At 36.8% G+C, this 13,475-nt stretch overlaps 1 protein-coding gene across 19 annotated transcripts in view; it reads right to left on the minus strand.

The window, feature by feature from the left end:
- Positions 1 to 13,475, minus strand: part of NAALADL2 (N-acetylated alpha-linked acidic dipeptidase like 2) — a 524,823-nt gene that overhangs the window by 73,447 nt on the left and 437,901 nt on the right. For 16 of the 19 annotated variants that reach the window (XR_011142818.1, XR_011142817.1, XM_068954255.1 and 13 more), the window contains one exon: positions 5,985 to 6,080. Coding sequence is in view for 17 of the 19 variants with exons in the window: in XM_068954255.1 (XP_068810356.1) it covers positions 5,985 to 6,080 (96 nt within the window). In the remaining 2 variants the exon portion in view is untranslated. Of the gene's footprint in view, positions 1 to 1,129; positions 2,154 to 5,984; positions 6,081 to 13,475 lie in introns of those variants that run through there. The other 3 variants (XM_068954258.1, XM_068954259.1, XM_068954260.1) reach the window with 2 other exon arrangements.

Below are 13,475 nucleotides of genomic sequence, written 5' to 3' on the forward strand. Positions count from 1 at the left end.
GTGATACTATATTGTAGGGGCATGTCCGACTTTAAAGGAACATCATTGTGCCTCTTAGTACAGTATAATTGCCGCAAACCTAGCTATTTATTCTTTTCATTTGAGTGACAAAGTGCTTTTAACATGCTTGATTTGGTGAAGGTCAATTCTGATGATTAACTTCAGCTTAAATAAAGAATCAAGTGCTTGACAGGCTTATTTTCAGAAATCGTGCTCATAAACTGTAAAGACAAGTAAGTGCGCAAGATATATCTTTAGAAAACTAACTACTTGAAACTAACGTATTGGAAAAACAGTAAAATAATTCTCTGACAGAAAATATGTACTCGGTAAAAACTTGTATTTTGGCAACCGAGTTCTTTGAATTTAATTATATATATGTGAATGAAAAAGGAATTTGTCCATATTACATCTCTCATGGGGAAAAAAGAGGAGCTTCAGAAACATATCAGCGCAAGAATAAATCCAGTTGATAGCAGCTGTATTCTGTACTAGTAACAATATCTTCAGTCACATTTCAAAGATATATATTCACTGACCTATTTTTTGCTTATTATGCAAGAAATTGTATAATACTTCTCACCATGGAAGCTTTTTGCACACAGTGTAAGTAAGTTAATGTAAATGTGTACACTTCAATTTTTTAAAAATATAGCTTGCCTTCATCTGTTCAGAGTACCACAATGAAAATATGAAGATTTGAGATTACGGAATAGCATTAAGAATGCTTAGTTGACTAAAAAAACAACAACTTTCCTTTAACAAGTATATACAAGTGGTATTTTCACTTTAAAGACTTCAGGAAGAAACTAAGTCCTGATGATTCCTACTGTAAGGCACACTAAGGTTTCCCAGGCATTCACAGAATGGCACCAGAATTTCTGTAGCCTCATGAATACAACTTGCCTTTGCAACTTTCAAGTCCACCTAAAAAGTGATTTTGTTAAGTGCATAAAAGTCAACAAAACTCTGTTTTCAAAGATATAAGATAGAGTGGTATGTCAGGAGATATAACGTATTTGTATTTTCATCCACTTCGTCCTCTTTCACTCAAATAAAAATGTACATCTCATTTACTTTTAACTACATGAGCTCAAGAAAGACAATAAGGCATATATAGTAACTGCTAAACTCAAAAAATATTTTAATAATTCACTTTATAACAGAATCAAAAAATGTCAATGCACCAAGCCTCATGTATCATTCATGTGCACAGCGTTAATACTTTGAATTCTACTAGCACTCATACACTGATCATGGATAATTGATCAAAAATGGAATGGAGTAGAACGTTATTGTTTAAAAGATCTGTATCTCCCTCTGACTCAAATTTCCTTTATTTTAGTAGATCAGACATATCCATTAAAAGTCAACTGACATGTGTTTTTTCTTTTCATAGGACTAAAATGTCATTAAACTTTTTCTCCCCTTAAAGGGATCACATTGAAAATCAATATGTGCAGTGCAGAGAGAACATACTTAGTTTCAATCATGGAGATGATATATCTAGAGAGAGAGAGAGAGAGAGAAAGAGAGAGATATCTATATCTATCTATACATCTATATACACACACATATATTGACAGGTTTTGTTCTTCTCCAAACTAGTAAGTGATCTGAAAAACACAAGAGCTTCAGCAACTAAAAGTTACTTTTTCAAGTATTTTTTTTTTGTCTTCCCTTATTCTTTCACTGTAATTAATATCTAGTTAAATGCTTTCTTTTGATAATGGACAGGATTATAAATATCATGAAAAGGTCCAACCATGAAAAGGCATCCTGTCCATTCAAAGCTGCTGCCTTGAGCAATTTCAGCACAGGCACAGTAATTTTAGACCACTCTAGTTGACTGTTGTTCTGTTATTGATTGTAAAACCTGTTCAATGAAGATTAGGAAAAAAATTAAAATAAAAAATGATGTTTTTAATATCAGTATATTCCTTTTACTTCTTCCCACTCATTTCTAAAAAAGTCAAGTTTTAATTTTTCCTCCGCTACATATTTTATTTCGGCTGTTATTTTAGCATTTTCTCGGTTAACTGAATGCTAATAGCTGTCCCTCTTCCATTGTTCCTTTTTTCTGTGCAGTAGTCTCTCTGTTGTTTTTTTATTTCAATCTCCCATTCTTTTCTTCTTCTTCCCAGGTACCCTTCCTGGGAAGAACAGCAAAGGACACTCTGAACAAAGACTGAGGAATGACTAGTTAAGCAAGCACAGATTCTTTCTAAGAGAAAAACAAACTTAAAAGTTCTACTAACAACACAGCTAATGGTACAGATTTGTGAAAAAAAGTCTAGGATGCATATCCACTTAAAATCCCAATTTTCTACTCTGCGAACAGTAACATGAAAGCAGACGTGGTGTCACAAAACTGGTCAGCATGGTCACTCAGGAGATGAAGATTAAAATAGTACAGACATTATGAGCATTATTTTTTTAATCCTAGAATCCTTTCATTCTTGTCATTAAGAGTTCTTTGCTAAATGGGATCTCATCCTTCAGTCCTTGTGCCTATAAAATGCCAGGTACAGGGAGAACAAAGGTACATAGTGAAGAACATCCTAAGAGGGTCTAATGGTCTTTTGGGCTGCTGTTTGTGCCTGTTTCTGAAAGAAGCCTCGTTAATTCATATTTAAAAAGAGATAATTCAGAAAGTCTATTCATATCTACCATTCATTTACTCACCTGCATCAGTGCATCCTCAAACTTTCAATGATACCCAATCAGTGCCAGGATGAATTGTCAATATTCTACCAGAATGCTACTGCTGTATGAGCTTCACACAGCTCCTGACTTTCTCTTAGAGAATTTTTTAAATGTGACACATATTCATGGAAATGCATTTCTGAGTGGAACCATTACAAAAATTCTGCTTAGAAACACTTCACTCTAAATCAACTCTTCTGCTATTCAGCTTCTCATATCAAGGTTTCTGGTACTAACTTACACTTTTCCCTACTATTCTTTACATTCACATGTCCTAAGTCCATAGTTTATCCTAAACATCATGCAATATATTAGCGCTTTGAAAAGACTATAAACATGATTTAATATTTCCTTTCAAAATTTTATGTCTCTATTCAAACCTTAAAATATTTTGTCTTTCTCCATGGTTACTTGACAGAATTAAAGAGTAGGTGTCAACCTACAAAGGTGTCAAACCTCTTAGGTCACCCACAGAACGGGATAGTCAGAGTCAGTACAAAAACCAAGAATTTCAGAAATAGCTGCCAGATTTAACTAAGAAACTTTTTAGAAAATCTGACTACAAACGCAGCAGCTCTTTTACACTAACACGCAGCCACTTGAATCAAATGTAGTCCTAAAAGAAGAAAGTCTGTCCAAGCAGAAAGTGATGTGACATATCACCCCAGGCATAAACCTGGTATTCAGTGAAAAACTCAGATTTGTGATTAGTAGCACAGTTTGGGGGATTCCATCACCTTCAAAAGACTCTGCTGCCATCCAAGTAATTTTCCATAATCCTTTTGCTGAAAATGATTGCATGCAATTGCAAAAGACATATTAAGACAGCATTCTTCTTGGTAAAAATAGGTACTTTAAAAAATAAACACTCTGTACTCCTTTTTTGATTTTTTTTTTTTTAAATACACAACGTAACTGGTTACAAAGTAACATCAGTGAGGTTGTATAACACTATAATGCACAAGGCAATGGGATCAATCCAAGCCTACTAGGGAGAACCTTAATGTTTCAGTTTAGTCCTCCAATGCATATCTGAATCAGCTGGGGCAATTCAAGACATGAGGCCTCTCAGATGGTATTTTACTAGCCCCTATAATGCTCATCCAGTTACAGCTGCCTTAAACGAGTATCTATTTACACAAATTTTTTCTGTTTTCACATCTCAGCTGAAAACATACATCTCCCGCAGGTAATACCTCTCTTTCATCAGTTTTCTTTTTTAAAGCTATGTTTGATTTCCTGTGAGAACTGAATGATCCTCACTACTGCAGCAACAGAAATAGGATAAAACAGTAATGCAAACTGCAAGGTCACATTCTTAGGGACTTATAGCTACAGTTCCTGCTTTACAGCAAGGGCTCATCCAATGGAAGTTTCAGAAGAAGAAAAAGGCTTGGATGAATCAGTCAATCCAAGAGTGACCCAGTCACCAACGGCATATAGTTTTCAGTACTACCACATATAATGTATTCGGCAAGGTATTCCCAATAGGGATATGAAAGAATAAACGTTACTGCACAAAGCTGTGTTAAGGCCTCGTATAGAATACTGCATACATTTCTGGGCATTCATCCAAAGAAAGTGATTTCAGATTGAAACAGATGACAAAATCTAACATCAGGATAAAGGTGGTACATAGAAAAGCCCATCTTGCAGGAGACGGCAAAGACAACGTTTGGCTTAGTTACTCTGAAGAAAAAGGGGGAGCTGGAATCAAGAGGTAACAACATTGTCCTCTAACTATAAAGAAGAGTAAGCGATAAGTGAAATTTAGAAAACTTTTGCTATTCTAGCTATTTACAAACTACTTGAGTATCAGTTAAGCTAAACTGAAGACTCTAATATCGTCAGCCAAGGATCTCAACCAATTGGTCTTTTATTATGTAGCTTTACCAAAAACATCCTGGCCTACAGTCCAAAAAGCCAAATGATAATATAGCCATATTGTAATGCGATCTTCATTAAGTTTTACCAAAGACAATTGTAATGTTCAATGAATCTACTTTAAATTATTTGTAACGATTTAAATAGTATCAAAATACTTCACCTCAGCTATCTCTGAAACTATTTTTCTATGTTAGTCAACATTATGAAGCAAATACTGACATATAGATTATTCAAAACATACACGGTCCATCACACCCTAATTAGTAAGTTACACATTAGCTACGCTGTAATTAATCACATACATACTTCCCTCGATTTTAGGGAAGAAATTTGGAGATCTCCTTTTCAGTCTCTTTGGCATGAAGGATGGCTTAACCACCATCTATGCTACTAAAGAAACTTCAGGCAAGTCTATTCTCTTGTGACTGTTCCTTTAACTGTCAAACTCTGCCAAGACTGAAAAAAAACGTGTCTAGGAATACATACTACTTTTGGTTTGGGGCTTTTTGTTTTTGATTTTTAAAACAAGATTGCTTACTGTCTATCTTGCTAAATTTGCACATTGCTGATATTTGTGAATTAATTTTTGTTGCCAAAAGAAGTGTTTCAGGAGTAGCTGCTTTTCTAAAAGAAGTTAACTCCAAATACACAAAGAAATTAGTGCATGAGGTCTGTATATTTCTGGTTTATGAGAAATTCTGACTATAAGAAGTGTTTGAATCCATGAAGCTTAACTCATTTGCAGCTTTGTATCTTCCTAGAGCCAGGGCTTGCAGAGTTGATGTAGCTAAGAAAGAGCACGTCAGAGAGAGGAGGTATTTTGACTGTATTAATAAATAACATGGCGAGAATATTACATTGGAGCAATGAGAGGGGAGCGAGAACATATCAATTTTGGGAGCCTCCTCTCTGTGGACCATCCTCTAGCATCCCGGGACAGCAATTCCGCCTTTGCGAGCACACTGTGACAGCTCCCAAAACTAAGCATGTGTGCATGTGAAGGTGCCCTCAGAGCGCCCTCAGTCCCATTCTTCACTGCCAAAGTTGACAGTAACAAAATTGCTACATCCTGCTGTTGAGTGGAGCTCAATGCCCCACGCACACTCCAATAACTCAAGCTTAATGTCAGCTGTGCAAATACAATTTAACAAAAAGCACAATCACATAAAATGAAGAATATATATACAGAAGTTTTTTTGACTGTGCAGGTTGACCAAAATAACAGTAAAGAATATCCACAACCTAAATGGAAAAAAACTACACAACTTTTAACTACAAAACAAATACTCACAGAAAAGAAATAATTTCAAAATTATTTGTATGATTCACAAATTCCGATTTGTCCATGTGAAAGAAAGTACATGTAAATGAGATAGCTCCGTTTCTTTTACCTTAGCAATGGTCTCATGCAGTCTGAAAGAGGGATCCAGCTCTTCAGTTTTTGTTGTATGCACAGGAAAAAGAGCCTCAAAGAGAAAGCTAGAATTCTGTGAAAAAGAAGTAAGAAGCCTTTTAGGATTCCATGTATATTTATTTCTTCAAATGCTTACTGGATTCTGCTCAGAGATTCAAAAGTCTTCAAATTGTTTTAGAGTTTTGCTGATTATTAGACTTTATTTCACTGATATAATTAACTCTTTCCAACTCTCTGAAAGAGGAACCAAAAACTTTTTATGACTTTGTTTCTGGAATGGCAGTTGTCTTTGTACCTACGCTTCCCCAAAAGCACAAAAATTTTGCCTAGAGGAAGAAAAAAAAAACACATGGGGATTTCATTCTGTGCTAGGCAAAAATCAGATATTTTATGAAGTTAGTTATGATATAGTCTTCAGAAGACATATAAACACAATAATCATAGTATATGGTTTTATCTTTTAAAATCATCCTACTTCTGTACACAGTAATATCTTCTACATAATTTAGAGTTTTTGTCAACTCCTTAAAAGCATATCCTTTAGGCTGACCACTCTTTTTAACAGGCGATATAATGTATTATTTGTTCAAGATGTTCACCTCTTCTTGTACCGTAAGAAGGCAAGCAGTCAGGTTGCATACTTGCTGTCACAAGAAAACAACTAACCCATATCCAGGTGTGGACTAAAAGAAGCAAAATAAAACCAAGCCCCAAACCTCAAAGGTGCACAAGTTGCCTAATAAGGGAATTATTTTGAACCTACATGCATGAAGCTGGTATAATAGACCAAAAACTAAACTAAGAATAAAGGTTTTCTCAGCATCGATAAAAGTCTTGAAAGTATTCCCTGCTGCAGATCACTAACTGCCTGTAGTTTTGGCTTCTAGGCATGGCCAGAATTGCCCCTCTTGGAACAGCTAGGAACCTACTGCCCTTCTAATCACTGCTGGGATCAGTGTAGAAGTGCACCTTGGTGGACCGAGATGCTCAATTTGGTAAGCATGCTTTGAATACACTTAACGCTCACCAACAGCAACGAGTTCAGTACAAAAGCACAGAAACTATGGCCACAATTATTTCAGGGAACAGCAGGAGGATGTGGAGGTACACAACTATCATGCCATTTTATAAACTATTGGTTATGAGCAGTTCTTTCAAATAATGATACTTTTCAGAGTAGATTCCATGCTCAAATGCACATATAAACAGAGAGCCATCCAATCCTACGTTCTGAAGAGGAAGAGGATTTCACTTCAATCCCTGTGCCGAACTCTGATTAGGTCTAGCAATTAACTTCAATATCCTATTTTTATCCCCTTTTAAAAGGCCTAAATCTTTCCTTGCCCGTGAATCTTATTCTGCGTTTTGATGTTAATTTTGGATGCCAGCACCTAGGTATAATATTATTGTGTTTAGCTAGAATACCCAAAAGTCCTTTACTGGATTTCATATTTAGTGTATAATGCGTGGTGTGCCATGTAGAATCAGACACAGGCTTATCAGACGGGTGAGCAGGGGAATGCAAAGGGACTATAAGCCTCTCGTTAGCACACTTCCACATAGCATGCCTTCCCATCTGAGTGCTTGTCTTTTATCTGACAAACCTCACAGAATCTCTAAGGCAGTATTAGCATGCAGATTCAGTTTCAGAGTAAGTTAGCCTACTCCTAGAGCTCACATGCTGCATGTTTCCCTTACTGCCACTAAGTTTTCTTCTGGAGAGGCACAACTGTAAGAATATAAGAAATGTATCCATCAAGAAAGATTAAGGAGACAAGTGTGACTCGCGAAATGAATATATTCTGCCAGATTCATAATCATAACATTTTACATATGCTAGTTCTAGAGTTTTATGTAAGATCCAGTAACAGAGTGCCCCAATTCTGAGTACAATTTTTATGCTCTATCAAAATCCATATAAAATTGTAATAGCAGCAATAAGAAGCTCTCAACATCCCTGGCCCAGAAAGGCCTAAATCATCATGGGATAATAACATGTTTCCATCTCTGTTAAAATCATTTTGGAAAACATTTAGAGTCTCTTTGGACTGAATTCCAAATAAAATGCACAGAAGTCTAGAGTCTAGCTAAAACACTCCTATTGTTTAAGACAAATAATTTCTCTGGTCTAGACTTTTTTCCAGACCGTTTGGCAATATTGACAATGTTCTGGAAACATGTCCTTTTCAAATACTAGTTTCCCATACCTACAAGACTGACATTTCTTCCGTTTCCTCCTCCTGACATTCACTGATCTTCAATACTTCTGTCCTTATACTCCAGAAACGACTCATACTCTGTTCAGATAAGTAGTGAAGCCCCTCCTTTAAGAGCATTAAACCTGGCAATGATGCTCAAGTCATTCTTCAACAGCCATGAAGTTATTTGCCTTCAGAAACTGCACGCTACACAGCAGCAGAATGAAGTTCTGGTTAAAAAATATTAATAATGATCTGAGCTTTAGTAGGATTGCTTTGTAAGGTTTGCCCTCCGCTATCTTTTAACTTGCTAAAAACAATCTGTAGGGCTTACTGTTTTAAACCTCAGGAAATGTTTCTCTCTCTCATTTCCTCGATTTAGATGCTTTGTTCTGGCTTGTACAACCTCTTTTTACGTGACTGAACTTTGCTCTCTCATAGGCTGGGCTCTAAGCCATACAAAGGCGGAAGAAAAACAGCAGTTCAGCAAAAAATGTCGCTAGCTTCAATTCAAACAAAAGCCACAAGGAAGCAGAGAAACAAATTACTCTCTTTCTCAAAATGAGCTAAAATAAAAATATCTGACCCATGTAGCACTAGTGGATAAAGTGGCGGTATCTGAAATATCCCTGCTCAATCAGAATTATCTTTGTACTACACAATGGAGTACAGCGCAAAGACCTAAGAGCTAATTCTTAATTGGCCTTTACTCCGACACAGCCTCGTTAACAGTCTTCCTGGATAAGTCTGGGTTACAAACACGTTATAATCATATCAGTGATGCGATATACCACTATGCTCTGCTCAAAACTACCGAGCTCAGGCCTATAGTTCCCTACAGACCCTTTGCAATCCTTACAGTTGTTCTGTCACGTGCCACATCCACACTCTAGAAAACTCACGGATTAATATGTTCCTTCTCTGGAAGCCACTGGGCAACCAACCCTTCCTCCAAAGGGTTCCAGCCTCGTCCAGACCACAGTAGCTGGGCAAGGTAAACCGGCAGCCTTTGCTACCACCTCAATTGCTGCCTTTTAAAGGAACAAAACATAAGCAATGAGCTGCGCACACAGAACATATGTTGTCCTCACAAGTGGCAAGTCATTCTGCTAATGATGGAATCAAGACTCTGCTTGTTAAGATCTTGAACAAGTCATACAGAATCACTATTTTAAGCATGCTTGTGCATTTTCACACATGGTTAAGCTTTCTGCATGACAATCAAAGCCTTTGTATGCACTTGTGCGCACTACGGCGTGCACACAAAATACACTAAATGACTACTATTTTATGTATTTATACATACCACAGATAATTTTTATTATATTGTATTTGTATGTACATACACACCCAGCTATCTGAAGTAACTTGTTGACACCTAAAATATCTTGTCCTATACTTATGGGACATGCTTACAATTTTTTTTTTTTTTGTAAAAAGACACCGCCATAACAAACTACTAGAACAGAAAGCATGTTCTGGTTCTTTTGCCTTTATTGGTCATTCAAGCATCACACTCACCAGAGAAAGCTGAATGAACCTTCCAAATAGCAGAAGACCCCTCTTTATCCCAGAAAGTATGTGGCAGAGATAGGAGTCTAGATGATGTTCCAGGAGTACCTCTCAGCATTTAACAGCAAGGACAACACTTTCTAATAGCGAAAAACTGAATCAGCTGCCTCATTTATTCTTTCAGTAAGCTCACATTAGCAAGTATATATTTTTTAATAGCAATTTGCTAAGCACTAAGAAAAAGACATGCTAATCCAAAGAGAACTAAAAACAAGTATATTTTACCTTAACGTTTTTCACCCACAGCAGGAGTTACAGCTATATTTGCTATCCTCATACTCTTTCACACTCATTTCCTAAACAAAATTCATTTGATTTCACTTCTACTTAGGCACTAGTATCATGGAGAACTGAAATGACTACAATTATCATCTAAACTCTCAGTGTTCAAGTTGTCAGACTAAATCCTTGCTGACATAGAAGTACTGACTGTAGTGCATCTTGGGGATTGGATGCAGGCCACAACAGCCAAGGAGTAGACAGTAATAATAAGGGTTATAGAGGTTTCTAATGGCCCCTTCATTTTGCCTTTTCATCCAGCAGCTAGGTATTAACTTACATTCACTTCGTACAATTTACACAGTGTTCTACATATTATGGAACTGAATTATCTCATGATGATATTCATTTATGGAGAGACTTTCAGAAGGTTAGGCCCCTGTGAAGTTCAACAGACCCTAAAATCAGATGCCCAACTTCCTTTCATGCCTTTGAAAATTTCTTCTTTGCTGTTTACTGCCTTTTTTAAATTGCTCTGTGGGTATGCAGCTATCCAAATGGTTTAGGAATGTTTGCTCTTCTGAAAGTAAGTTACCTTTTTATAATACAATTTATTCAAGCTGTAGAAAAGACACTGCCAATAATCCTTGAATTTCCAGCTTAATGCTTGTTGTTTCGCTATGAATCTCTTCAGAAGAGAAATGTTCAGGTATAGCATAAGTATTTGGAAGCTGTCTTCCAAAACCTCCTTTATCTCATCTTCCTTTTTGAATGATCAGTTAACCTGATCTTTTCAATACTAATTTAATGAAGCATTCTGTGAAATTAGAAACACATTGATGTTCCACTTTTCAAATAATGGGTCACTTCTGATTAAACTTCGACTAAACAGTCAACCTTCAATCTTAAAACAAATTGCCTCCTTTTCTTTTTAATTTGAACTCAATTTCCTGCTGCCCTCAAGTCTCCTGACAGTAATTAATTGATTTATGAATTCATTAAAGGGGGATCGAAAATGCAAAAAGAAAAACCTGAGACCCCCAAACCTGGCTTCCTCTCATTTATTTATGATGAACACCAAAATTCACTTATGATTTACTTGATTCATTTTCCTAATTTATCTTATCCTTCCTTAATTAATAAACTGAACAGAATGGTTCACCTTATAAAGGTGCTAAATTTGCCATCCCTTGTGGACCTAGTTATGGCATACCTTCAATTTATGTTCCAACTTTCATCCAATGCATTTTAAAGGATGAATAAAATTCCATAGCACTTTTGGTGATTTAATGTAAAACAGTAAATATGAGGCCATATTTTAGAAATCAGTTTTGCTGCCATTAAAAAAAAAAACAACTTCTACTACACAGTGGGTTTCCCCTGGCCTTAGAACTGGAAGTAGCTAAGCACTACATAAAATAGATCATTTTCTTTTTGTTTACTAGACTGGAACAATGCTGCACCTACAATAGCAAGATTCCTGTTTTCTTGACTGCTACTTTGGAAACTGTTACATTATTCGTTGGGAAACTCCAAGAAGTTATCTAATAATTCCTTAATATGCTCTCACTCCACATCTGCATACATTTTTCTTGCCTGCTGAATTCTCCCCAGCATTTATTTAAAAAATTGCCTCTCTCCTTCAACCTGCAGAATAATATACAGCAGCTAATGCCTGAGAATGTAACTGGTTCCCTCCAAAAGAATGAAAATACCATCTCCAGAGCTCTCCAAATCCATGCACTACAGAATTCAGGTTCTGTGGTAGCTCCGCATGCTGAAATTATACCAAAAGCATTTAGATAATAACAGAAAACATAAGGAAATTTCCAGAGCTTTTGGGAAAAAAATAAGTACCATTCAGCATCTAAGCATTCTGCAAAGTCTACAAGCCTGATCTCCCTCCACCCCATATATAATAGTCAGGGAATGTTTCTCCACTTCAGCAATAATGATCGATCTGAAAAAACACAGTCTCCAGACCAGACTCCTTTAATCAGTTTGACTTCAGCCTCGTCAATATTTGTGATAGTTAGTTATCCACAGTTTTCACTTTGTCCTGGGTGATTATGATATCTGACCAGAGACAATTAAAGTAAGACCTCCGTTTGCATCTTCAGTTAAATGTAACCTTTTTCTGTCCCATCCAATGTAGGCTGTATTTTGTCAGGAATTAAGGAGTATATGGCTCTGCCCTCTTTTACTGTTTTAAAGTGACAAAAGTCAGGACACCTATACTGTATCAATGCAACTCCAAGACCTCAAGGAAGGAAAAATATCAAGCAAATGCCTTCCTATTGCATCCTTTAAGAATTAACCAAAATATGTCCTTATTAGAAGTGAGGGCAGGGAGGAGCCTATGTGTATGTGCGCGTACACACATACACACACACACAACACTTACGTGTTATCTGTTCTAAACAGGCTTTGCTCTGGCTAATTCTGAAAGAATATTTGGAAAGGAAGATGAAAGACATCAGGACCATACCCTCTTACAGAAGGAATGGAAGAATAGCATGAAATCTGTAACAGCATGAAAGCAAAAGTCACACAAGCGTAAACAATAGAGGGGAAGCAGTCAGCAGAACAAAAATCTTTCTGAAATCTGAACAGACTGAGAAGTATAGATATTCCAGTCTAATGCTGCCATGAGTGCTAAACTCTGCAAAGCAAACAGAGAGAGAAGAAAAAAAGATGAAAGCTGAGAGAAAGCTGTTCTATTTTCTTCACATAGATCGAAGTATAATGTCTAGTAGAAGACAGTTTAGTAGTGTAAAGCCTCTGCTGTATGAGAATACACTGCACTGAGAATATAATCTGTTGCCCATCCACATATACAGGCTGCATCTGTGCTATGAGCTACTAACCTGTTTTGCTCTTTCTGCCTTTTTGTAATTCAACAGCACAAGGATTAGGCTTACAGCAACCTGAGGCACACGTATGCAAACGCGCAGTGCTGGGATACTGAAACACAAAGCAAGCAATCAGCGTTCACCTTCAGAATCAACCTGGGAAACAAGTCTAGCTGGAAGGTTGAATTCACCTGCACAGCATACACTATAAAGCTATGCTAGTACCCAAAACTATTATCCAGAAACCCAGGGGTCTACAATCGCATAAGGAACTGCATGCATCTGTATTCAAGACCAGTGCCAAAAATCTGTCACAGCATGAAGGAGAAAGACACATCAGAAGAAAAGATAAAGGGAGAGCAGTGAGCTGAACAAAAATACCTCTGAAATGCCTCTGCACTGCAGGCTCTCACTAATTCTTTCCTCCATCTTACCCTAAGTCAAGCAATTGGCACATGGTGCATTGGCAGCAAACATACAGTTGCATTCTTTTGTGCAACAGGTGTTTCATCTCATATCAGCTAAAAAGCCATCTCCTTTCCATTTTCCTTTTTTTTCCTGGCAGGATAGAAGATACTGAATCAGAGGTTTCACTAGAAGAAGTGCCAGAAGAAGAGTAACAGAAAA

The sequence above is a fragment of the Struthio camelus genome, chromosome 9 (assembly GCF_040807025.1).
Source record: "Struthio camelus isolate bStrCam1 chromosome 9, bStrCam1.hap1, whole genome shotgun sequence".
Taxonomy (NCBI): Eukaryota; Metazoa; Chordata; class Aves; order Struthioniformes; family Struthionidae; genus Struthio; species Struthio camelus.